Below are 27,980 nucleotides of genomic sequence, written 5' to 3'. Positions count from 1 at the left end.
TGGCACATACCGGCTCTAGTAATGAGGGTGTACCTGAATCCTTAATGGTACCAGCAGATCTGTTACTGACTTCTGAAGTTGAGGACCCAGCACCAGCCTCAGTATTGATACCATTGGCACAGATCTCTCTGGCACCAGAAGAATTAAACCTTCAGTACTGGTATCCTACCACTTAGGGTATGTCTATACTACGAAATTAGGTCGATATTATAGAAATCAATTTTTAGAAATCAATTTTATACAGTTGATTGTGTATGTCCACACTAAGCACATTAAGTCGGCAGAGTGCGTCCTTACTACCATGGCTAGCATCGACTTACGGAGCGGTGTACTGTGGGTAGGGTAGCTATCCCACAGTTCCCGCAGTCTCCACCGCCCATTGGAATTCTGGGTTAAGCTCCCAGTGCCTGATGGGGCAAAAACATTGTCGCGGGTGGTTTTGGGTACATGTCATCAGTCGCCCCTCCCTCCGTGAAAGCAACGGCAGACAATCATTTCACAGCTTTTTCCTGTGCAGACGCCATACCATGGCAAGCATGGAGCCCGCTTAGCTCAGCTCAGCTCACCGTCACCACTGCTGTTGTGTCATTGGGTGCTGCTGTCAGCAGACAGTGCAGTAGGACTGCTAACTGTTGTCACCCACCACTTCCGCTGCAACTCGGCTCTCCGGCTCTTGTAAATGTGTTCAGTCTCAATAGCAAATTTCTTCAGAAATTTGTGTGGTGCTAAGCATCGTCATCCATCGCTTCCGCTGCAACTCTGCTCTCCTGCAGACGCTACATACCACGGCAAGCATGAAGCCCGCTAAGCTAACTATCACCGCTGCTGTTGTGAGCATTGTAAACACTTTGTGCATTATCCTTGAGTATATGCAGAACCGGGCTAAGAGACGCCAGCACGAGGAGGATTTTGATGAGGACGTGGACACAGACGTTTCTGAAAGCACGGGGCTGTGGCAATTGGGGCATCATGGCGGCACTGGGGCTGGTTGATACAGTGGAACATGGATTCTGGGCCAGGCAAACAAGCACAGACTGGTGGGACCGCATAGCATTGCAGGTATGGGATGATTCACAGTGGCTGCGAAACTTTCGCATGTGTAAGTCCACTTTCCTGGAACTCTGGGAATTGCTTTCCCCCACCCTGAAGCGCAGGAATACCAAGATGAGAGCTGCCCTGACAGTTGAGAAGCATGTGGCGATAGCCCTGTGGAAGCTTGCAGTGCCCGAGTGCTACCCATCAGTCGGGAATCAATTTGGAGTGGGCAAGTCTACCGTGGGGGCTGCTGTGATCCAAGTAGCCAATGCAATCATTGACGTTCTCTTACCAAGGGTAGTGACTCTGGGAAATGTGCAGGTCATAGTGGATGGCTTTGCTGCAATGGGGTTCCCTAACTGTGGCGGGGCGATAGATAGAACGCATATCCCCATCTTGGCACCGGACCACCTTGCCAACCAGTACATAAACCATAAGGGGTACTTCTCAATGGTGCTGCAAGCACTGGTGGATCACAAGGGATGTTTCACTGACATCAACATGGGATGGCTGGGAAAGGTACATGACGCTTGCATCTTTAGGAACTCTGGGCTGTTCGAGCAGCTGCAAGAAGGGACTTACTTCCCAGACCAGAAAATTACCTTTGGGGATGTTGAAATGCCAATAGTTATCCTTGGGGACACAGCCTACCCCTTGTTCCATTGGCTCATGAAGCCTTACACAGGCAGCTTGGACAGTTTGCCCCCCCATTAGCCTCAGCATCGCGTCCTGCCTCTGCTCTTCACACTCACTTGATTCTTTCCTGAGCCGTGCCCTGTCAGTGCGGGAGGACTGCATGAGCTCGGAAAACATGTCTTTGCGAGTGCATTTGTTTTCGCCTTCTAATCTGCTATAACCACAGAGACGGAGATGATGGGGGAGCGTAGAAACATTTGCACCCGGAGGGAGATAAAAAGGGAGAGTAAAATTTGGGTTGGCTTCTTACGCCTTCGTAACATGTGGGAAAGTTTTCAAACTGCAGTGCCCTCCTTTCCCTGAGCAAGCAATGGGTTGGGTTTCACATTTAAAAGGAGGGGCTGCAGTATTTGGGTAAATGTGCAGCACACATCTATCCCCACTCTGCCACGTGGCTGTTCTCCGGGATGATCCCTTTTAGCCAAGCGCAAACAGCCCAGTATGAACGGGGCTTTTACTGTTCCCTTACAGAAATTCCCCTATTTCAAACAGGTGACCATGAACACTATAGCTTTTAAACCCTGTACTGTCGTTACAAACGTGCACTCATCAGAGGTGCCTTCTCTGGCTTCAGGGTCAGGGATCCCGCCTTGGGAGGGTATTGGCTCCAGGGTGATGAAAAGTTCCTGGCTGCCGGGGAGAACAGATTCACTGCTTGCCTGCTGCGCATTTTCCTCCTCCTTCTCCTCCTCTTCCTCATCCGCAAAATCCTCCTCCGTGTTCCGTGAGACCCCCCCCCCCCCCGCAGGTGTCCAGGGACAGTGGTGGGATAGTGGTAGGGTCCCCATCTAGAATGCCATGCAGCTGTTCATAGAAGCGGCATACCTGGAGCGACTGTTTGCCTCCTTTGTCTTTTGGTAGGGTTGCCTGAGCTCCTTAACTTTCACGCAGCACTGCTGTGTGTCCCTGGTGTAGCCTTTGTCCAACATGCCCTGTGAGATTTTGGCAAATATATTTGCATTTCTTCTTTTGGATCGGAGTTCTGCCTGCACAGATTCTTCTCTCCATACAGCAGTCAGATCCAATGTCTCTCTTTCGGTCCATGCTGGAGCTCGTTTGCGATTCTGGGACTGCAGGGTCACCTATGCTGCTGAGCTCGCCACACTTACCAAACAGGAAATGAAATTCAAAACTTCCCGGGGCTTTTCCTGTGTACCTGGCTAGTGCATCGGAGTTCAAAGTGCTGTCCAGAGCGGTCACAATGGAGCACTCTGGGATAGCTCCCGGATGCGAATACCGTCGATTTGTGTCCGCACCACCCCAAATTCGACCCAGCAAGGTTGATTTTAGCGCTACTCCCCTCGCTGGAGAGGAGTACAGCAGTCGATTTTAAGAGCCCTTTAGGTCGACGAAACGGGGTTGGTTGTGTGGACGCGGTCATTTTTAAATCGACCTAACACGGCTAAATTCGACCTAACTCCGTAGTGTAGTCCAGGCCTTAGAGGTTGGCACTATTTCTATAATGTATTTACTACTACTCCTCTTCTTTCCCTGTCCGCTCACACTCTTTCCAGAGTCAAGCAGAGACCCTTCTCTTGACATCCATTTGCTTTCTCCTTGCAGGAATTGCTCTAGTGCAGCAACCCCTAGATCACACACAAAATCACTGCCATCAGATTTTGAGCCCTCCACCCAGATTTTCTGACGTGCCTCGAAAAACATCATCTTGGGCCTTTTCAGTCTTATCCCTCTAACTTACCACTTTGGCATTACTGGACATTCTGGGGGGCCCTGTCTAGATCTAGGAGTTGCACTCTCATTCTTCCTACAGACCTAGGTTGCCTTCACGAGTTAGGTTCCTGACTAGACCATTCAGTGAAGTAGAATTCCATAGGGAATGATAGAGAGAACAACGTGAGGAGGAGGCAGAGGCTCAGGACGTAGAGGCAGAAGATATTGTTGGGTTTTTTAAAACATCCAGAAGAGACTTCCCTCAACCCTTTCTAGCTGACTACTCCGAAAGATCTGCATTCCTCTGGTAGGGATGTAAAATGTTAGCTGGTACGCATTAGTCTTACCAGTTAATCTGCCTTAACTGTTAAACCCCCGGGCTGGCCAGACCAGCGGCCCTGTGCTGGCCAGCCCCAGTGGCTGGAGCGGACCTTTAATCGGTTAACCATTTAAACAAAATATTTTAATCATTTAAACGGTTAACTTTTTAAAAACTGTATTTACATCCCTAGCCTCTGGTGACATCCACTACAATACTATCATCTGACAACTTCAAGTCCTTCCAGGAATACTAGGAAGGACAGCAGACACAGGACACGCAATTATCTGTGGTACAGGAAAAAGCACATACATGTTTTATATTCACCGTTCTAATCTCCCTGGCAGATTGGCAATGTCAATAAATGAAGGATTTCTAGAGCCCCCAAATACCTTTGGCAGACTCCAGCCTTTACTTTCTGCACTGAAACAAGCAGAGAAAACATATCATGTCTCCTTTCCACCACCACATCCCTCTAAGGACATCTACTTGCATGTGACTCCTAGATCTAGCAGTATCTGCACTACAGGAGAAATCTGAAAAGACGGGACTACCTAAAACCACTCAAGGACAAAAGATCCCAAGAGACTTTGACCTCTTAGCAGAAAGGCCTGCCCCTCAGTGTCTCCCAACTGTGAATAAGCAGCTATTAAGCCTTAGTCTTTAAACATGACTACAGGACCTGGGACAGAGTATCACTACTTATTCCCAGAAGAAAACTGGAACTGCAACCTATCCAGTACCTGACGTGACTACACAAATTCACATGCTGACTTAAATTAAGAATAGTTACACCAGCCTTCATCATATCCTCTCTAGAAGCTCAGATTGGTTTGTGCCTGTCAACTTCAGGACACTTATTGTCATGTAGTGATTCATCCAGGCTACAGAAAATTTACTCCGCTGTATGCAATTTACTGACTCCATCAATCTGAGAGTGAATGATAAGTAATAATCTCATTCCAACAAAATCCATAGAATTTATTGGGGATCTTCTAGATTCTAAGTCAACAAAGGCAAAATCCCTCTAGACAGATTTCAGACAATCACACCCCTCATCTCCAGCTTCAGGTATAATCTTGAAACAGCAGCAAGAAACTCTGAAATTATTATATCACATGGCATCATGCACTTATGAGATGCCTCTGGATGGCTGAGGTATGTTTACCAACCACCAAACTTAATTTATAAGAGTTGGAACCATACAAGTTCCCCAGATAGTTGCAAAGGAGTACCATTCTGCACCATAATCTCCCATGGTGATGCTGATTACAGATGCCTCCACGGCTGGTTGGGAAGGGACTATCAAAACCACCTACAAATTCAAAGCAGTATGGTCATGGAGAGAGTCCTTGCTTCATTCCAATGTACTTGAACTCTGGGTTATTCGGCTAGCTTCCAGAGTTTTCCACCATTCTTGAAAAGAACAGCAGAGATCCTGACAGATAACATTTCTCCATTGTAGTATAGCAATAACTGTGTGAGTGCGTGTGTGTGTGCAAATGTTGCCATGTTCACAGGATAAATCCCATGATTCTTCACCTACTAGGAGCAAACAGCTATCTGGCAGATTACTTCCGCAGAACGTATTCAGCCAGGCATGAGTGGTGACTAATAGATTCCATTCCCAAGCCTTTATTCCACAGATGGGGCTCCCTGTGATAGATCTATTTTTGCCACCAGCAAGAACAAAAAATTTATCTTCTGCTTCAGAGAATATACCATGCCAGAGTCCCTCCACGATGCTTCTCATCCCTTTTTCTGTTTTAATTCCAGTCACCCTAATACACAAGCTCATAAGACCTCTCTTTTTCCAATCTGCAAGATTTACTGTTGAGGCCAAATTCTCCAACCATGTCCCCATCCCTGTACCTGTTTGGAAGTTGACTGAATGAGCCCACAGAGAGGCTGTCTTGGACTTGTAGAACAATCCTTGACAGAGAGAAGGAAACCCTTTACAAGATCAGTCTACTGATGAAAGTGGAAAAGATCTTGTATCTGGCTTCACAACAAGGTCTGGACCCATTGCAAACTTCTGTTCCCAAGATTCTGGATTGCATCCTCCAGCGCAGGCTACAGGGCCTCGCCATCAGCTCCATTAGGGTCCATTTAGCTGCCGTTTCAGCCTGTCGCCTTCACATTCAAAATTGTGTTCTTTCATCCCACTGTTTAAAAATTTCTGAAAGAAATGGTTCGCACCTATCATTCCATTCAATAGCCTTTCCCATCCGTGTAACTTTAGATTGTTCTTATGGAACATCCTCACCGCATTTAACTCTTATCCAAATGCTTTCTTTCCATTGGGGAGAGCTGTGGAATGCTAAACCATTTCTTCCCAGAGATTATCCGAGTGGATCAATCTGTTACTAACTAGCAGATATACACCTTCCTTCAACAGTCAACAACAGCCCTGGAAACCTCTTCAGCATACCTAAGAAATATTCCTGTATCAGACGTCTGCAGGGTAGCTACTTACAGCTCAGTAACATTCCTTTACTAAATGTTATGCCCTGGATTTGGAGACTAGATCACATTCCAAATTAGTAGACTAATTCTGCAATCCTTATTTAGCTAGCTGTAGATAAGACTCCTTAGACCCTCCTCCTATTAATCTGGGAACTAATAGCTAGTTATAAGGAGGGGATCTACATGGACAAAGACTGTCTTACTTTACAGTAACTGGTTCTTTGAAATACTTTGTCGGAGTGGCATCCACAACCTGCACTCCATCTCTGTTCTTTCCCAGTCCATCTTTACTGGGGTTCTGAATTAGCAAGGGAACTGAAATGGTCAGGGCTGCTTTGCCCAAGGTGAATGGAGCATTAGGGTATGCAGGGTACAGGCACAGCCCCAGCGAAACATGCAAAATAAGTGGGATCCACAGAAACAAAATATTTTGAACCACACTTGTTGTAATTTAAATAACTATTTTGTATGTCACTCTCCACTCCTACACTTTACAGGAACCTATTTTGATCAAAAAGAACAGGAGTACTTGTGGCACCTTAGAGACTAACAAATTTATTAGAGCATAAGCTTTCGTGGACTACAGCCCACTTCTTCGGATGCATACAGAGTGGAATAAATATTGAGGAGATATATATATATATACACATACAGAGAGCATAAACCGGTGGGAGTTGTCTTACCAACTCTGAGAGGCCAATTAAGTAAGAGAAAAAAACCTTTTGAAGTGATAATCAAGATAGCCCAGTACAGACAATTTGATAAGAAGTGTGAGAATACTTACAAGGGGAGATAGATTCAATGTTTGTAATGGCTCAGCCATTCCCAGTCCTTATTCAGTCCTGAGTTGATTGTGTCTAGTTTGCATATCAATTCCAGCTCAGCAGTCTCTCGTTGGAGTCTGTTTTTGAAGTTTTTCTGTTGTAATATAGCCACCCGCAGGTCTGTCATTGAATGACCAGACAGGTTAAAGTGTTCTCCCACTGGTTTTTGAGTATTATGATTTCTGATGTCAGATTTGTGTCCATTAATTCTTTTGCGTAGAGACTGTCCGGTTTGGCCAATGTACATGGCAGAGGGGCATTGCTGGCACATGATGGCATATATCACATTGGTAGATGTGCAGGTGAACGAGCCCCTGATGGTATGGCTGATGTGATTAGGTCCTATGATGATGTCACTTGAATAGATATGTGGACAGAGTTGGCATCGGGCTTTGTTACAAGGATAGGTTCCTGGGTCAGTGGTTTTGTTCACTGATGTGTGGTTGCTGGTGAGTATTTGCTTTAGGTTTGGGAGTTGTCTGTAAGCGAGGACAGGTCTGTCTCCCAAGATCTGTGAGAGTAAAGGATCATCTTTCAGGATAGGTTGTAGATCTCTGATGATGCGCTGGAGAGTTGGGGGCTGAAGGTGACAGCTAGTGGTGTTCTGTCATACTTTCGTCTCCTCCTCTGCCCATCTACCTATGCCAAGAAAGGAAGTTGCAACTTTTATTTCATTTTTTAAATCCCTCTAAATAAAAATTTAAAAGAAGCAAATCAGAAAGAGAAACTTGCATTCCAGTAACACATGTTCTAAAATACCTAGTATCTGTAAACACTGCTGTGTTTCTTTAAGCCTATGAAAGGGTTGCTCTATTTTTTTTAAAATACTTTTTAATAGGATAACTACTGAAATTCTAAGTAAATGTATAGGAATTCTTCTTTGTTACTAACTGTAAGAATTAAATGTTACTGCTTAGATCCACTTAGTCTACTAAAGCTCACAATTAAATCTTGAAAAAATGCAAATGTGGCTCTAAGGCAAGGCATGCGTGCATGACAAATCCAAAGGTATTTAAGTCTTTCTGTTAAAAATAGGCATAATAAAGGTATCACTAGATTTAAAACAAATCTGTAACTTGTACAACTTCACTGAAGTTATGCTTTACAAGTTTATGGGCTTGTTGCTTTGTTGGGGCAGCATGACAGATAAATATTTAGTAAATGGCTTCTCAGGGTGAGTGTCTAACATATTCTGGACATGAGCCTAGTGTTTTTAGTCATGCAAGCAGCTAACCTCTGGGTATGCCTTTTTTTTTTTTTTTTCTTCTCTCCCTGTAGGGGGATGCCCGAAGTCTTCTAGTCTCGGAAAATGTAAGCATTGGCCAAAAATTGGACTTCTCAGACACAATGGTACAACAGAAGTTGGATGAAATAAAGGACCAAATCAAACGTGAAATAAGGAAGGAACTTAAAATCAAGGAAGGAGCAGAGAACCTGAGAAAGGTCACAACAGATAAAAAAAACTTGGCTTACGTGGACAACATTTTGAAAAAATCAAACAAGAAATTGGAAGAATTGCATCATAAATTGCAGGAATTAAATGCGCACATTGTTGTAACAGATCCAGAAGATGTTACAGGTACAATACAATACTAAAAACTATTAATTTTTTTCTTAGACATTTTGTACCTTTTATTTACATTGACTTATTTTAAATGAAATCCTCTAATTCTAAAGAATTGCTATTGTAACCTGGTTTTCAATAGCTTTTGAAGAATTACCAACATACATTTATAGTTGCCTCAGACAATAATTGGAATAGTTTTTAGATTTTTTTAAGTAAGTTTTAAACTGTAGTCTTTCAGATGACCGGTGGTCCACAGAGCAATTGCTGGTGGTCAGGAGACCACTGGCTAGTGATGTGGTGCTTGCAATTACTTCCAATTACTAAAATGCTTAAGACGACTGCCAAAATTAGAAAAATAATTTCCTAATATTGCTTTATCATGCAGTTTCCACAAGGAATGTTGTGATTCAAATGGGTGGGAAAGTGGTACGAGAGGTGTTTGTGATTTACATTATGAAAAGGTTTGTGAACCCCTTGCCTTAGTAGTTTGAAACTAAAATACTAGCTCTTATTTTTTTTATTTTTTTATTTTTTTTTGACAAACGTGTTTGTCATACTATTCATTGGCTAACTTACAGTAAAAATGGCTGTTTGTCATAATAATTTGAATAAATCTTAGGGATTTTACATATGTAGAAGCTGTCATTAACCGATGAAATTTTAAACTTCATTATACTCTAACTTGTATTTTCCGTGGAAGTGCAGGGAGTTGGTATTAATTTTGAAAAATATCAAACTTGGCATTTCAAAATGGAATGTTTTGAAAGTAAACAGTCAAACAAATGCCTTTTTCAGTATTGTGAAATGACTTGGATAAGGACAGTATGGTGATTTGACATTAAAATATTGCTAATATGAGTCTGTATAAATATAAACTTGCCATTGAGGGTGTCTGTTAAGTGACTGTCAACTCTTGAGCAGTTTGGGCAACAGAATAAAAAGAACATATCAATCTTGTTTTAAAGTAAAGGATGCAGTGAGAGTCTTGAAACATCCTAGCAGGTGATTTCAGTAACTCACGATATCTCAGAATATGGCATGCTGCCAAAGTTCTGAGTTACTCTTGTTAAGCTTGTGTACATTTTATGTATGTCACATATATTTAAAAACTTGTATGTAATTTCTCTCATGAGTTAAGACGTGCAATAATTGAGTAACAGAGCATTGCAGAGAACTAAAGTGGCTGATGAAGAGGTGAAGAAATAGGAGATACCTATATTGCAGGTGGATTCTTGTTTAAAAATCTGTACAGACTTAAATTTGGAGTCTTTTTTTAAATAGAGTGACTTCAGAAGTGGGAGAGTGGAGATACTTGTCACATCCCACTTCCTCTCTTAAGTGGAACACTTTAAAAGCGGTCACGTTTTTGAGATTTGCAGTGCTATTTGTCTACAGGAAGAATCATTATATGTATTACAATAGCATCTGAGATTGGGGTCTCATTTTGCTGGATGCTGTACGTAAATCAGTCCCTGCAGGTTTTACTCTGCAATTGGTATTTGAAAGGCGCACTATTGATTTTAAATGTAAACATTTTTTAAAATCAAGGTTTTGATAGAGCACTTTTAAATAGTATGTTTTGATTTCAAAAAGTCTTAAATTTTTTTAGATTTTCTGCTTCCCTGTTGCTATTCAATAAGGGATGGGAAAGGTGTTTGTCATGTTCAAGAGCAACAACACTAAACAAATGGGGCCAATCCTGCCTGTCTCCATTCCCCTTCGTTTCTCTCTTTGCACTCACCTGCTTGCTAGCTTTTTGGTTTTAGTTTCAGCTTCTCTAGGACCAGGTAGTTTTCAGTTAGTAATAAACATCTTCCCCAGGGCCTGGGAAAGAATGTGCATACAGCTCTGCCACAAGAGAAGTTCAGCAGTGATGTTTACTAGTGAGTGATTCGAGAAGTGCAACTGACCATCAACAAAAAAGTGTAGCTCAGGAGCTGGGTCAGAAGAACCAGGGGAAGGAGTCTGACTCTCTTCCTTTGATCCCTTCCTGAGAAGGCCAGAGTTATCCAGCAGAGGCTTCCCAATACCTCTTGCTAACAAGTGGTAGCTCCAAAACTCTTTGGGCCCTCTTTGTCTTCCATACTGGAGCTTTAAAGTGAAAGACACAGGAGATGACTCTCCTCTCCCCCCCCCCCCCCCCCGCATGAGCAGGGGAGACTGTATCCTCAGGTTGCTGCTCTGAAAGGTCTTACAACAAACTACCAACCACAAGATTAATAGGTGTCTGCTTCCACTTGCTTTTACTTGGTGTTAATCTCACTATTTACTCAGTGCTATTTCTGAATTTTCTTTCTTATCTAATTGCTGTTTTTAAATCCATACAGAGCTTTTACAGTCTTGCTTTTAGTGATTATTTCAATATTGTCCTATCAAAGTATGTCATCATTTTTATATTTTGATAATTACACATACACCTCTACCCCGATATAATGCGACCCGATATAACACGAATTCGGATATAATGCGGTAAAGCAGTGCTCCGGGGGCGTAAGGCTGTGCACTCGGTGGATCAAAGCAAGTTCGATATAACCCGGTTTCACCTATAACGCAGTAAGATTTTTTTTGGCTTCCGAGGACAGTGCTGTATCGAGGTAGAGGTGTAATACAGTAAATTCCTTGCATCTAGGGGTATGTGTGCATATTTAAGTCTCCTGGGGTAGGGAGGGTGTTTCTTATGAACTAGAGCTAAGAACAAGAAGATATATACATTGAATTCATATCAGTTATTCCTATGGAAGCCTTAAATTCTTTAACAACATATTTCGCAACCTTTCTGAAGACTAGAAACCTTAGGAATCTTGTTAGTGTTTAAGTTGATAATTGAGGAAAAACTTAGTTCTAATATTGAGATGTTTGTTTTTCTTGTACACCATTTGCCTGTGTAATTTAAATTTATTTTCTCTCGGAACTCCTTCCATGTTAATTCACAGAAAAAACCTCCTGCTATCAGTAAATTTTTTGTCTTTCTCAAGACTGAGAATTGATGTGCTGATACAACCTCTTTTGATAATGGATGTACATGGACTAGGTGGTATGCTGGGTTAATATTAAACTCCTGGCTTCAGTCATAAATTTATGTGTTAGTGAGCATCTATCCATCGCAAAATCAAACTGGTAATCTTTGTTTGAAAGGCTCAGATGTATGAACTTTAATATCTAAGGGGAGGTGGCTAGACCGTGAAGATCACCATCTTTTTATATTCAGAGGACTGACTCACTCTCTATCCTGGATCAAAGGTGTTCTCTTTGGAGTTTTCAGGGAAAGCTGATTGTCCACTTTCTCATCTGGCCTCTTTAAAGATGCTCATTATGAACCCCAAAATTCATAATCTTTGAGGGTGCTGGGAATGCCTGTCTTTCCATCGGATAGCAGTACTCTCCTATTCTTAGTACATTTCAGACTTCAGGATTACATGGAAATTTATATTTAGCACAGAAGCTTGGGAGCCACTTTGAGTTGTGCAATAACCATATGCTAGATTGTGGGGACATCCCACCTAGCACGTGGACGGTAGGGAACTCCCAGTAGTTGCTTAGTTATAGATTAAACTACAGGTTACAACTTTTTCCTGCCCAGTGTTCATGCATTTGGGGGACAGTTGTCCCTTGCCTTTCAGAATATGGGGAGAAGATACCCTAAGACTTGGTGACATGGTCTCAGACTGGCCTTGTGAGAGAAGAAGACTAACAGCTGCGAAAATAGCATTTGCTTCGGTCATCATGGCCTCTTTGTGGATCTTCAGTCATGTTTGTGGAAAGCAGTAAAGTCAACTTAGTTCTCCTTTGCTTGCTGGATTCAGGGTTCTAGACAAATAAATTTCATAGTCCCACTTAAGAATAAAAGAACTGGGTTTTTGCAGGTCAGAATTATGGTATGTTGATTAAGTGATGTACGGATGAGGTACCTGAATGCAGTGTGATTCATTAGATAGCGCTGGGACTGGAACTCTGGAGACCCTGGGTTCTTTCTTTCTCTCTCTCTCTCACTAATTTGCTATGGAAATTTGGGAAAGGCATTTACCTCTCCTTGCATGTTTTCTTATCTATAAAATGTCTGTAAAGATAATCTTTGTATAGCACTGTCAGGATTTACAGAAGGAAGATGCTACGCAAATGTTAGTACGGACTCTTCTTATGGCACAGCATGTAACTGTAGCCAGTACAACTTTTTATTAGGGCTGTCAAGCGATTAAAAACATTAATTGTGATTAATCGCGATTAATTGTACTGTTGGTAATGGAATACCATTTATTTAAATATTTTTGGATGTTTTCTACATTTTCAAATATATTGATTTCAATTACAACACAGAATACAAAGTGTACAGTGCTCACTTTATATTTATTTTTGATTACAACCTAATACAAGCACTGTAGTGCAATCTCTTTATTATGAAAGTTGAACTTACAAATATAGAATTATGTACAAAAAATAACTGCGTTAAAAAATAAAACAGTGTAAAACTTTAGAACCTACAAGTCCACTCACTCCTACTTCAGCAAATTGCTTAGACAAATAAGTTTGGTTTCAATTTGCAGGAGATAATGCTGCCCACGTCTTGTTTACAATGTCACCTGAAAGTGAGAACAGGCTTTCACATAGCATTGTTGTAGCCAGCATCGCAAGATATTTACGTGCCAGATGTTCCAAAGATTCATATGTCCCTTCATGCTTTTAACCACCATTCCAGAAAACATGTGTCCATGCTGATGACGGGTTCTGCTCGATAACGATCCAAAGTAGAGCAGACCGATGCATGTTCATTTTCATCATCTGAGTCAGTTGCCACCAGCAGAAGTTGACTTTCTTTTTTGGTGGTTTGGATTCTGTAGTTCCCACATCAGTGTTGCTCTTTTAAGACATCTGAAAGCATTCTCCACACCTCGTCTGTCTCAGATTTTGAAAGGCACTTCAGATTCTTAAACTTTGGGTTGAGTGCTGTATCTGTCCTTCAAAATCTCACATTGGTACCTTCATTGCGTTTTGTCAAATCTGCTGTGAAAGTGTTCTTAAAATGAACAGGTGCTGGGTAATCATCCGAGAAAAACATCCAAAATATTTAATAAATTTCAATTGGTATTCTATTGTTTAACAGTGCGATTAATTGCGATTAATTTTTTTAATCGCAGTTAATATTTTTGAGTTAATCGCATGAGTTAACGGCGATTAATCAACAGCCCTACATTTTTTGAACATCAGATTCAGTTTATTTTTTTTCACACACGCACATACTTGCCATAACTGTTACAAATTAAATTGCTAATAAATCTAATTTACAGAAATGTATATGAATTATAAAAGTTGTTTTGATGGTGCTTTGGCTGCAGCGCTACATGTCTTAATGCCATAAGAAATGATTTTCAGCAGAAACTTCAAGAGGAGGATTAGATGAGGAATTGGCATTAAACCTCAGTCATTAAGCACAGATTGCTCAAAAAGCTGTAGCATTGAACCATTAGGTTTCAGCATATTTTCTCTGATTCAAAGGTAATAGCTTTTGCCACAACATAGAATAGGTTTTTTCTCTGTTACAGAGTTGCTGGTGAATCTAGCCTTGTTTTAGAAGTAAGGCTTTGTATCTAGATCTCTCGTTATCTTTGAGAATGTTACATTATTCAAAGTGAGAGGCGTAGTTTTAGGAAACTTAAGTCAATGTGGTGGTGTTTAACCCAGTAAAAAGTATTGGACTGTATTGGCTATGTGTAAGTTATGCTTCATTGTCAAACAAGATTATGGATTCTTGGTGGCCATTACTACTGAAAATCTGAAGGATTAATTCTAATCCAAAATATGGGCATGTTTGTTTTGTTGTTGCCTTGTGCATGTATGTAGTAGTGTGTTTCAAGTTATCTTAATACTCTCCCATGTATCTTAAGATTAGAATTTACATAGAACAATTACTCAAGTAGCACAATGCTGAACTAGTTGACTTGTAACACATGAACAGTTTATTCATATAATACTTATAATATTCAGACTCCTGTTTAGCTAGATACCCCGGGAGGTACTACTGTATTGTTGTTGCAGAACACCTTTTTGGGGGGAGAAAATATGAGGCATTCTTCCTTACCTCATCACGCTTTTTTTTTCTGTGCCTTATTTAATCTCTTCTCCCATAATTATTCTTCTGTTACTTGCTTACAGTTACACAGCATAGAACTAATGGGCAGGAGGTAGATTTAACCAAAATGGCAGGGAATGGGAAAGGTAAAAGAGAGCCATGATGAAGAGGAGACACAATGTGGAGGACACAATTAGAAAGGCTAATGCTATCTGAAAAATGATTTTTTCAGTGAAAGAACATGATAAAAATGGGAAGAAAATTAAAATAAGTTTCACAAAATCTTTTAGTTTTTTTTAAACACTTATTTTGTGCACCATTTCTGTGAAAGAACAATATTGATGGAATCTGAGACAATCTGATACTTACTGGCTGCTTTGGTGGTACTAAAATTTTCCCAGTTTTATGCTATACTTTGGAAGTCTCCATTAGGTTAGTGTTGGAGTTTTGCATAAATGTAGCTTCTGCATAGTATTCAAAAGCCACCAAAACAAGATTATTGTAGTTTATTAATAAGCATTATAAATTTTGAAACTGCTGATAACCATGTGGAACAATTTTTCTTATCCATTCCATTGCCTTTGAACTTACTTTGTGTTCAAGGAAAGAGTATTGATATGATCTCCTAGCATGAGCTGTTGGTAGTAAAAACACAGCAATGTGCATCTCAGGCGCTTGTTGGTATGACACTGAAGGAGCTAAAATACAATTAAATAATTTAAAATAAGATTAAAGTTAACTAGTTACCAAGGGTGCTTGCTTCTAATTGAATAGCTTAGCAGCATGCAGTAGTACCATCTGGGACACCAAATTCAGAAAGCAACCTGGGTTCCCAGATCTCATGCTGAGCTTGTTGAAAAGATAATGCACTTAGCATCCGAGGCAAGAATCCCCACAGAAATGCATGACAGTTTCAGAAGGAGATGAGTTCAATTATTCCACTAATGACTGCAATTTGGGTGGCAGTGTTCATCAAAGTGAGGATTTAGAAGCAAAAACCATGTTTGCTAATAAGTACTGTACAAATCAAGCTGAAGAGACTTTACCCCCCCCCCCCCCCCCCAAAAGTCCAAAGAATAAAAAATAAAGGTCATGGTCATATATTATGAACAGAAACATTTCAAACTGAAAATTACCATGATTCAAATTTAACCCTGTCTTGTTTAAAAATGTGAGAAATGGGTCATCAGTGAGTTAAAATATTTTCTTTAACTTGTTTTGTGAATTTGGTGAATTAGTCTCTCTCACAAAAGCAAAAGACTGAAACTGTTAAAAAAAATATTATGTAGTGCAAGCAACTGATGTAAGTGTTGCCACTCAACTCTGCCAGTACCCACTAGTTTTAACCAAAAACACTTGTGTTTTTTAGTCTGAGCAAAAATTATCATGCTAGTTATGGGAACCAGATAGACATCCACTAAAATCTGTATTGAAAGCCAAACTACTTCATTCATTACATAAACTAACTTCATCTAGGCATCAATAGGTGAAAGGCTGTTAATCCACAGTACAGTAAAACTCTCCCCATCTGCTGTAAGATTACAGGCTTCATTAGTATAAAAACTAAAGGATGCAGTATACAAATTAAATCCTGCATTTTCATTATTGTGCAAGCAAATGTGGCTAAATAATTGGAGAACCTTTTATTCACACATACCTCTTCCACCTGAAAAATACTTTTTGTACCAGTTTAGCAAAGTACTTAAGATCATGTTTAATTTTAAGCTTAAATGACCTGGATTAATTTATTACTTTTGTTTTGTGTTATGGTACTGCTTAACTGGCCCCAATTGAGACTGGAGCCACATTGTACTAGGTACTGTACAAATATAGAATGAGAGACCGCTCCTGCCCCAAAATACTTACAACCTAAACAGACAATACAGAGAGAAGGGACATTAAAGGCATTGCTGGTAGTGCTGCCTATAGTTAAGGTTGCCCAACACTTTCAACTATAAGATCCTGTTTTCAGTTGCTTAAAACTTTAACCATTCACCTGAAATTGTCTATGCTAGATGCCTGCTTCAGGGTGTTCCCTTCTTTTTTATTGGAGGTGGGGGAGGGGAAGAACTTCAGCAAAAAATGGTTCTATTGTTTTCTATTGTATTTTCAAAAATACATTGTTTTGCTCTTGTTAAATTCCAACAGCCATTTCCTTGAGAAGATCTAATGCCTCCATGCTTGGGAGCAGTGACTCAGAATTTACAAGGGCATTTGCCCTTGTTAGAGATGTGCCTTTTGCCTTCTGCTATGAAAGCCAAATTTGAGTTGGTTAAGTTGTCAGTTTCTGAAAAAATATAGTTCAGACATACACAGTAAAGGTCTGTTGGAGGCAGGCAGTATGCATAGGACCATGGAGTCCTAGGAGTGCTGAGGCACCCCCTGGCTTGAAGTGGTTTCCATCATATAGAGGTTTAGAGTTTGGTATAGTGGCTCTCAGCTCCCCCACTATACAAATTGTTCCAGCACTCCTGGCAGTATGTTCTCTGAGGATTGTCTTCAATCAGCATGCTCCATCCCTACAGAGCAACTGAATGTGCTCTGTCCTGCAGGGGCTAAGCAGAAATTTCCCTGCTTTTGTTCCTCTAGATTAGTGGTTTTCAAACTGTGAGTCACAACCCAGAATTGGGTCGCGGAATGGAAGGCATTGGGTCGCAGCGGCTCTGGTCAGCACCGCCGACTGGGCCGTTAAAAGTTCCGTCAGTGGTGCTGTCCGGCTAAGGCAGGCTAGTCTCTACCTGTTCTGATACCACGCTGTGCCCCAGAAGTGGCCAGCAGAAGGTCTGGCTCCTAGGTGGGGGGGCCACGGGGTCTGCGCACTGCCCCTTCCCTGAGCACCAGCTCTGCAGTCCCATTGGCCGGTTCCCGGACAATGGGAGCTGGAGGAGGGGGCGGTGCTGCGGGCAAAAGCCGTGCAGAGCCGCTTGCGCACCTCCACCTAGGAGCCAGACCTGCTGCTGGCCGCTTCTGGGGCGCAGCGCCTGCCTCTGAACCCCTGCTGTGCTGCTGACTGGAAGCCACCCGAGGTAAGCCTGCACCCCAACCCTCTGCCCCAGCCTAGAGCCCCCTCCCACACCCTGAACTCCTAATTCCCGGCCCCACCTCACAGCCCTCACCCCTGCACCCCAACTCTGTCCTAGTCCTGAGCCCCTCCCACACCCCAAACCCATCATCTCCAGCTCCGTTGAGTCACAGGCATCAACAATTTTCTTCAACTGGGTCTCCAGAAAAAAAGTTTGGCCCCTAGAGCAGTGGTTTTCAATGTGATATCAGGCGGGGGCTCCCAGTGACCCTCCGCTAGCAATCAGGCATCAAGGAGGAAGCAACCTGACTTAAATGCAAAGGAGTCGGGGAAGGATTAGGCAGGGGACAATAGGAGCTAGGTACGGTAGTGGAATATGAGTTGGGAAAGAGGAGAGTGACTGGGAAAATAGGAGCACAAACGCAGAAGTCTATAACCATTAGAGAACTCTCCCCTCTAAAACCTGGTAACAAATTTAAGATTCTGGAGTCTCAATGTTCTTTGCTGTCTAGTATACAGCTTGAAAATCACTAGCAAAATGGATTTTTTTCTCCTCTAGTAGTTGATCCACATTGAAGATAACAGCCTACTATTGCTACAAGTTACTCAGTAAGCTCAAATAAAGTGTTTTGTTGTGGACCTAAAGGTCCCAACCCTGCTGATGACCCATGTAAGGGTCACTTTGGTTCTACCTGATGGAGGAATCATGTTGTTAAAAACTATTATAATGCATATGCACAAGGTGACTGAATTACAGTTGCACAGTATTTCTTAACGTTTGAGTGTTTTACTCTGGAACCGTAATGTGCTTTTAATGTAGGGGAAGGGTTCCATAATTTCCTAAGTATGTGTGTTTTAAAAAGCAACTGTAAAAACAAACTTAATCATATGCAACTATAATGACTCCACATGGGTCATCAGAAAGGTTGGAGACTTTACCACTTGAGCTAATTGAGTAACTGGTAATTATTCTGTGTAAATAATATGCAAGTAGAGTAGATGATGTGATGGCTTGCACAGGTTATGATAATTATGACATTGGTTTTGTTTACATTTTTGAGTGGGAAAATTGGTAGGTGAGGATTAGCTGAATGGAATGACCAAAAAAAAAAAGCTGGGGAGAGGGAACATGGAAGCATGTGGGATAGGTTTATCTTAAACCAATCCCCGTCATCTTAAACTAAGCTGAAATAAGACTATTTAAACAGAAATAGTTTCCAACCAGCCTCTGGAACTGGTTTAACAAAGACAGTTTAAAGAAACTTAAATTATACCAATGCAATTCTACACTTAGGCCGGGGCTAAGACCCAGAAGACAGGATGTCCTGGGAAACCCAGAAGGAATAACTTTGGTGGTTTTAAAAAAGTTATTTTTATTAACCTGAGTTTTTGGGCAGAAAGGATGAAGTAAGACTTTAGGAGGCACCTGAATGAGGAAAGTGTGGTGCAGAAGACAATTGAGAAAATTGCTGCACCAAAAGCAGTTGTTATGGGAAATCTGAGAGCAGCCTTGACCGAGATTGAAGTCTGTAAGAGAAAAATTATACAGTAGACTTGAAAGCAAATGCATTAAATCTCCAAAACTGCTATATATGCTTCTTATCAGACAGTTCTGCAGAAGTAATGTGAAATAGCAGATGCTAAAAAGTAAATGGCATTTGGAATTGGGAAGTTGCTAATGTAGTGCCTCTTTCTTTTTCTGTGTGTGTATATAAATAAATTATTAAAACAAGAAGTTCTCAGGAAGTTGAACAGTGAGCCTCATTTTAGTTCCAAGGAAAGTAATTGAAAATTTATGTAAGAATAGAATATCCCAATACTCTGTTAAGTATAACCTTCTAGGGACAAACCAGGATGGCTTCTCTAATATAGTGCCTCTCTATTTTATATCTTTTAAGCAGAAAATAATTTAGATGATGTGGTGAACACAATTTACTTGGCTTTTCAGAAAGCTTTGGTTAGGGGCCCTATTAGCCACAGGTTAAAGGACAGAATCTTACTGGGGATTAAAACTGGTTAAGCAATAGGAAATAATTCAGTGAACTCTGATTCTTAGAATGGAGAGAAATTAGTAGTTTATGCTCCAGGAGATGGAATTTGGACAAGTGACTAACATACTTCTTATCTAGAGGAGGAAGTAGATGACAAGTCATGGAACTTGTTGATGACAGTATAACTTGGTTGGTAAAAGCTGCAGCAAATTCTGTTAAAAAAAGGAATAGGGATCTAAAATAATAACATTCCCAAGCAAGAATATATCATTCTCCATTCCCGAGTTATAATTTTTTCAGTAATCTGGCTGCTCAGTTAATTATCCAGATACCTGTGATTCCATTAGTTCCCCTGAATCAGCAATCAGCACAGTATATACATACTGTAAGGAAGAGTTCATGTTATCAGTTCCTTCATCTTGCTGTAAACTGCATATGGTATGTCTCTAATGATTGAAATAATGTTAGATATAATGTATTTAATGTATCTGTTTGTAGACCTTGCCAATCACCATTGAATATGGTCATCCAGGAACCTTTCTTCTTTTTCTAGTTTAAGTTGGGTTGGAGAGTTTGGGAAGGCTTAATGGTAAACTACACTTTGCACTTAAACTTTAGACATCTTAGAAAAGACACATTCTCCATGGGGACAGATAAACAAAGCTGGGAACCTTTTACCACCCCAGTCAGTGATTCATGTGTGTTAGCCCATGTGCAGGAATCACTGGGCTTTCACTGCGTTTTTCATACTAAAGCATATTTGCAATATTGTCTCAAAATATCTCTGCACAGTTTTAATATTTAAATACAAAGCTTTCTCTTTGTTAAACGTGTTTGAAGTATATTAGAAAAGCTTTATTGACTCATTATGAAAATTACATCTTGTATTTAATTCACAGAGTGTCCCAGAACACCAGATACTCCAAACAGTGACCCTCGTTTTTCTACTAACAACAGATTGATGGTCTTAAAAAAGCAATTGGATATAGAACTGAAGGTAAAGCAAGGAGCAGAGAATATGATACAAATGTATTCAAATGGCTCTTCAAAGGTAAGGCTTTGGAATACTTATAGAACACTGAAATAATCAAAAATATAAAATCATGTAGTTTGAACATATGAACAGTGTACTATTTTTTTATTTCAAGAAACTACATAGTAATGTAGAACTTAGACAATTAATATTATACCCTTCACCCCCAGAAGTGTGGTTTCATGCCATCAAAGGTACTTATTAAGAGTAGTTTAATTTTCATCAGTTCTATCCCCATGGGTTTCAACCTACATAATCGAGTTTATGAAATCTAGCACCTATTAATCTTTGATTATGCATGATTCACTTTGAAAAGCAGGGCAAGCTGTGTAGTGCGCTGCATGGTGTGACACATTGTGATGCTTATTCTGGGTATTACAGCTTTTATGAAGGGAAATCATGCCTCACCAATCTATTAGAATACTTTGAGGGAGTCAACAAGTGTGTGGACAAGGGTAATCCAGTGAATACAGTGTACTTGGACTTTCAGAAAGTCTTTGACAAGGTCCCTCATCAAAGGCTGATAAGCAAAGTACGCAGTCATGGGATAAGAAGGAAGATCCTTCATGGATCAGTATCTGATTAAAAGATAGGAAACAAAGGGTAGGAATAAATGGTCAGCTTTTGCAATGGAGAGAGGTAAATAGCAGGGTTCCCTAAGGATCTGTACTGGAACCTGTTCTGTTTAACATATTTATAAATTATATGGCAAAGGAGGTGAAGGGTGAGGTGGCAAAATTTGCAGATGATACAAAATAGTTAAATCCAAAACTGACTGTGAAGAGTTGCAAAGGAATCTCACAAAACTGGGTGACTGGGCAACAAAATGGTATATGAAATTGAGTGTTGATAAATTAAAGTAATGCACATTGGAAAATATAATCCCAACTATACATATAAAATGATGGGGCTCTAAATTAGCTGTTACCACTCAAGAAAGAGATCCTGGAGTCACTGTGGATAGTTCCCTGAAAACATCTGCTCAATGTGCAGCAGCAGTCAAAAAAAAAACTACCTATGTTGGGAACTATTCAGAATGGGATATATAACGAAACAGAAAATATCAAAATGCCACTGTACAACTCCCACCCACACCTTGAATATTGCATGCAGTTGTGGTTGCCCCATCTCAAAAAAAGATATATTAGAATTGGAAAAAAGTACAGAGAAGGGCAACAAAAATGATTAGTGGTTTGGAAAAGCTTCCATATGAGGAGAGATAAAAATTCTGGGATTATTCAGTCTAGAGGGATTTGATAGATATCTATAAAATCATGAACCATATCAAGAAAGTGAATAGGAAAGTATTATTTACCCCTTCACATAACACACAAACCAGGGGTCACCTAATGAAATTAATAGGCAGCAAGTTTTAAAAAGTACAAAAGGAAGTCCTTCTTCACATAATGCACAGTCTACCTGTGGAACTCATTGTTAGGGGATTCGGTGAAGGCCAGAAGTATAACTGGGTTCAAAAAAGAATTTGATAAGTTAATGGAGGATTGGTCTATTAGCGAAGATGGTCAGGGAATGTAACCCCATGCTCTGGTGGGTCTCTAAACCTCTAACTGCAAGAAGCTGGGCCTAAACACTGCCTTGTTCTTTCCTTCTGAAGCATCTGGCACTGGCTTCTGTCAAAAGATTGGATACTGAGCTAGATGGACCATTGATTGGACCCAGTATGGCTGCTCTTATGTACATAAGAGTGGTGCACCTTTTTAATCCATTGGGCTAAAGGATGATTTGACCAAGATTTTTGAGCTCTAATGTTCATGCCAGTCAAGCAGAATGTGTCTTTGCAAAATATGCCTATGAAAGGCATACATCCGTTTTAGTCAACAGTAACAGATTCTTGTACAAAGACAAACATTCAGTCTCTTCCTCCCATTTTATAGGGAAACTATCAGGATTTTATGAATCTACTATTAATCTTTCTAAATATAAAGTGTATTAGTTCTTTTAAAGGTGTGATCGTTCTAATTTTTCTAATGTGGAGGAACACTTGGAAGAAAGCTAAAGAGAAAACTTACTTAAATGTAAGGATTTTTTTGTAGATGTCTTGATATTCTATATAGTAATAGTCTTACAATCTAACTTTCAGACATTAACAGATGTTACAATAGAGCTAAATAAATTATAAATCTGAATTTATATAATACACACATACAGTAGAATCAAAGATTCTCATAGACTCATAGACTTTGAGGTCAGAAGGGACCATTATGATCATCTGGTCTGACCCCCTGCATGCTGCAGGCCATAAAACCGTCCCTACCCCTTCCCTGGACTCTGCTGTTGAAGTCCCCAATCCTGTTTTTAGGGACTTCAATCGGCAGAGACCCTCCTGCTAGAGATCCCTGCCCCATGCTGCGGAGGAAGGCGAAAAACCTCCAGAGGCTCAGCCAATCTGCCCTGGAGGAAAATTCCTTCCCGACCCCAAATATGGCGATCAGTAAGACCCCGAGCATATAGGCAAGAGTCTCCAGCCTGACCCCTGTTAGCCATTATACTATTTACCTACCATTTCTTGGTTTTCCTTGACTACTATGTTTTACCATTAAACCATTCCCTCCATAAACTTATCTAACTTAATCTTAAAACCAGACAGGTCCGTCGCCCCCACCGTTTCCCTCGGAAGGCCGTTCCAATATTTCACCCCTCTGACGGTCAGAAACCTACGTCTAATTTCAAGCCTGAACTTCCCCACGGCCAGTTTATATCCATTCGTTCTCGTGTCCACATTAGTACTAAGCTGGAATAATTCTTCTCCCTCCCTTGTATTAATCCCTCTAATATATTTAAAGATAGCAATCATATCCCCCCTCAGCCTTCGCTTTGTCAGACTAAACAACCCAAGCTCCTCTAGTCTCCTTTCATACGACAGGTTTTCCATTCCTCTGATCATCCTAGTGGCCCTTCTCTGCACCCGTTCCAGTTTGAGTTCATCTTTTCTAAACATGGGAGACCAGAACTGCACACAGTATTCCAAATGAGGTCTCACCAGCGCCTTGTACAACGGAAGCAGGACCTCCTTATCCCTACTAGATATACCTCGCCTAATGCATCCCAAGACAGCATTGGCTTTTTTCACCGCCACGTCACATTGTCGACTCATAGTCATCCTGCGGTCTACAAGGACCCCTAGGTCCTTCTCCTCTTCCGTTACTTCTAACCAATGCGTCCCCATCTTGTATCTAAAATTGTTATTAGTCATCCCCAAATGCATCACCTTGCACTTCTCACTATTAAATTTCATCCTATTTCTGATACTCCAATTCACAAGCTCATTCAAGTCTCCCTGCAGGATATCCCTGTCCTCCTCCGAATTTACAACGCCTCCCACCTTCGTATCATCCGCAAACTTTATCAGCCCACTCCTGCAATCGGTTCCGAGGTCAGTTATAAATAGATTAAATAAAATGGGTCCCAAAACCGAACCTTGAGGCACTCCACTAGTAACCTCCCTCCAACCTGACAGTTCACCCTTTAATACGACCCGCTGCATTCTCCCCATTAACCAATTCCTTATCCACCTCTGGATTTTCATATCGATCCCCATGTTTTCCAGTTTAACCAATAATTCCTCATGGGGTACAGTATCAAACGCTTTACTGAAATCCAGGTATATTAGGTCCACCGCATTTCCCTTATCTAATAAATCCGTTACTCTCTCAAAGAAGGAGATCAGATTCGTTTGGCACGATCTGCCCTTCGTAAAACCATGTTGTAATTTATCGCAATTGCCACTAACCTCCAGGTCCTCAACTAGTTTCTCTTTCAGAATTTTCTCCAACACCTTGCACACTACAGATGTTAAACTAACAGGCCTGTAGTTACCCGGATCACTTTTTTTCCCTTTCTTGAAAATAGGAACCACATTAGCTATTCTCCAGTCTAACGGGACCACCCCCGAGTTTACAGATTCATTAAATATTATCGCTAATGGGCCTGCTATTTCCTGCGCCAATTCCTTCAATATTCTCGGATGAAGATCGTCCGGTCCTCCTGACTTAGCCCCATTAAAGTGTTCAAGTTTTGTTTCCACCTCGGATATGGTAATCCCCCATCCTGAATGCCCCTCTGTAGTGGTGCTAGTATCCCTAATACCTTCATTGGCCTCATTAAACACTGATGCAAAATATTCATTGAGATATTGCGCCATGCCTAGATTGTCTTTAATCTCCTCTCCGGCAATAGTCTTCAGTGGTCCCACTTCTTCTTTCTTTGTTTTTTTCCTATTTATGTGGCTGTAAAACCTCTTACTATTTTAATTCCCCTCGCTAGGTCCAACTCTACACGGCCTTTGGCCTTTCTCACTCTATCTCTACATTCTCTGACTTCACTTAGGTACATTTCCTTACTGATCCCTCCCCTCTTCCACTCTTTGTAGGCTTTCTGTTTTTTTCTAATCGCCCCTTTGAGTCGGTCGCTCATCCAGCTCGGTCTAAATCTCTTGCTTAGTAATCTTTTTCCCTTTTTGGAATACAGGCCTCTGACAGCTCATGCATCTTTAACTTGAAGTAATCCCAGGCTTCTTCTGCCTTTAGATCCATTAATACGTTTGCCCAATCCACTTCCCTTACCAGTCCCCTTAATTTGTTAAAATTGGCCTTTTTAAAATTATAAACCCTAGTCTTTGACTTAATTCTGTTACTCCTTCCATGTATTTTAAACGGAATTAGCTCATGATCACTGGAGCCCAAATTGTCCCCTACTACCACTTCCTCAACGAGGTCCTCACTACTTACCAGAATCAAATCTAAAATGGCCTCCCCCCTCGTCGGTTCAGCTACCACTTGATGGAGGAATTGATCAGCAAGCACATCTAGGAACATCTGAGCCCTATTATTGCTACTAGCGTTTGTTCCCCAATCTATATCCGGGAAGTTAGTCCCCCATAATTACACAGTTTCTATTAGTAATTACTTCTCTAAACACATTAAATAGTTCCTTATCCATATCCTGGGTCGATCCCGGCGGTCTATAGCACACCCCAAGCACTATCCCTGGAGAGGCTCTAGTAGTCCTATTACCCAGTGTGAGTATTGCCCAGACGGACTCTGTGTTATCTAATCCATCAACTATTATTTCTTTACAGCTTATTTCACTATTGACATACAATGCCACCCCCCCACCTTTACCTTTGTTCCAGTCTTTCCTAAACAGCGCGTACCCCTCCATACCTGTGTTCCAGTCGTGACTGCCATTCCACCACGTTTCTGTTATTCCTACGATATCTGGTTTCAGCTCTTGGACCAAGAGCTCCAATTCCTCCATTTTATTACCTAGGCTTCTGGCATTGGTGTATAAACACCCTAATGTATGTCGTTTAGCCTGTCTCCCATTAGTAGCACTATATGTTGCGGGCCTCCTTGCGTCCGTCCCCCCTGTCCTTCCTATGTCCAATCTCATCTCCCCAGCTATGTCTCCTCTCATTTTACTCACCTTTTCCAGACTGGAATCTGGCGTGGAGATTAACTGTGCATCTCCCAACCATCTCCCCAAACTTCCTAGTTTAAAGCTCTTTTGATAAGATGAGCCAGCCTCCCTCCCAGAAGTCTATTTCCTTCCCTACTCAGGTGAAGCCCATCCCGCGAGAACAGGTGTCTGTCCCCGAAAGCCTCCCAGTGGCCATACATCCCAAAGCCCTCCTTATAGCACCCCTCCCTTAGCCAACTATTTATTCTCACAATCCTATCAGCCCTTTGCTGCCCTTCCCTTGGAACGGGCAGAATCCCCCTAAAGATAATCTGAGCCTCTATCTCCTTGAGCGTCTTCCCCAGCCTGGCATAATCTCCCTTGATTCTCTCTAACGAGAACCTAGCTGTGTCATTCGTTCCTACATGAAGGATTATCAAGGGGTTCTTACCTGCTCCTTTTAGGATCCTTTTCAACCGCAGGTCCACATCGCGTATCTTTGCGCCCGGTAGACAGCACACCCTTCTGTTCTCCGGGTCTGCCCTGGTTACAGGCCTGTCCAATCTCCTCAGTAAAGAGTCTCCAATTACATACACCTGCCGTCGCCTGGCAACAGTGCGATCTAGTAATCTAGTCTCTGATCCCTCTAGTCCTGACCTGTGCCTGTTCCTATCTTCCCTTATGCTCCCCCTTATGCCTTCCTGAATCCTCCGGGGGCCCAGAATTGGTGCTGTCTCCATCAACTCCTCCCCTCTCTCTCTTGGACTAGCTGCTCTTCTCTTCTTCCTCACCCTCCCACCTTCAGTCGCCACCTGCTGCCCCTCCACCTCGCTATCCAAACACTCGAACCTATTCCTGAGTTCTATTTCCCCCTCACTAGCCCTCCTTTTCCTTGGCCTGCTTCTCACAGTCACATGCTTCCACCTCCCATGTTCTCCCCCTTCCATTCCCCTCTCACCATCCTCTACCTCTGCCTCTACCTGCACCACAGGGCAATCTCCTTCAGCCCCCCCTTGCCTTTCCTCCATCAGCTGCTCAAACCCCCGCCTAAACTCCACCAGGGTATCTACCTGCATCTCCAGCCCCTTAATCTTTTCCTCCAGTAACACTATCAGGCGACACTTCATACACACATACCTGTGTTCCAGCTCCCCTGCTAGGACCATATACATACCACAGCTTCCACATGCAGCCATCTGCATTCTCTCTGCTGCTGCTGCTGCTTGGGTCATGGCTGCTGCAATCTCTGCCCACAGCACCTGTGGACTCGGAGCACACTCCACACCGCGCTCTCCTGCCTCCCAAAGATGTTCAAGGAAAAATGTATAGAGGAAAACTAAATGGCTTCTCTTTAATTTTGTGGCTCACATATTATTATTATTTTTATGATGTACATAGTTCTAGATGAGTCATCTAACCAAGGCTTTTTTAAACCAAACACGGAAATATTTATTTATTCGTGGATATGAAGGAAGTCTCAATATTCAAATGAGCAAAATCAGACAGCACCTAATACCCTTCTTTCTTATGTAAAAACCCTTCCCCTCCCCCATGATATCTTTCTTGAGTGTAACTAAGAGTGGATGAATGCAACAGCCAATGAAGGGAAGTGCATTGATTCTCCAGCGGCACCGCAGAAAGAGTGATAACAGAATATGCTAAGAGTATATAAAATAATGAATGGTATACAGAAGGTAGATACGATGCCTCTGTTTTGTCACCTAACACAAGACCAAGGGCACAGTCAATGAAATTGAAATGTGCCAAATTCAAAACTGATTTTTTTCCCCCATACAAAACAGTCTAGTGCTTAACTACTCTGACAGTTAGGAAGTTTTTCCTAATGTCCAAACTAAACCTCCCTTGCTGCAATT

General features: G+C 41.5%; 1 protein-coding gene across 1 annotated transcript in view; it reads left to right on the top strand.

Annotated features, from left to right (window-relative positions):
* Window positions 1–27,980, top strand: part of PKN2 (protein kinase N2) — a 116,534-nt gene that overhangs the window by 47,290 nt on the left and 41,264 nt on the right. Inside the window, exons 2-3 of the mRNA XM_054037030.1 lie at window positions 8,290–8,590; window positions 20,555–20,706. Coding sequence (XP_053893005.1) covers window positions 8,290–8,590; window positions 20,555–20,706 — 453 coding nt within the window. The remainder of the gene's footprint in view (window positions 1–8,289; window positions 8,591–20,554; window positions 20,707–27,980) is intronic.

Source organism: Malaclemys terrapin, chromosome 8 (assembly GCF_027887155.1).
Source record: "Malaclemys terrapin pileata isolate rMalTer1 chromosome 8, rMalTer1.hap1, whole genome shotgun sequence".
In the NCBI taxonomy this organism is placed as follows: domain Eukaryota; kingdom Metazoa; phylum Chordata; order Testudines; family Emydidae; genus Malaclemys; species Malaclemys terrapin.
Note: the sequence above shows the minus strand (reverse complement) of the source record. Positions and strands in the feature narration are given on the sequence as shown.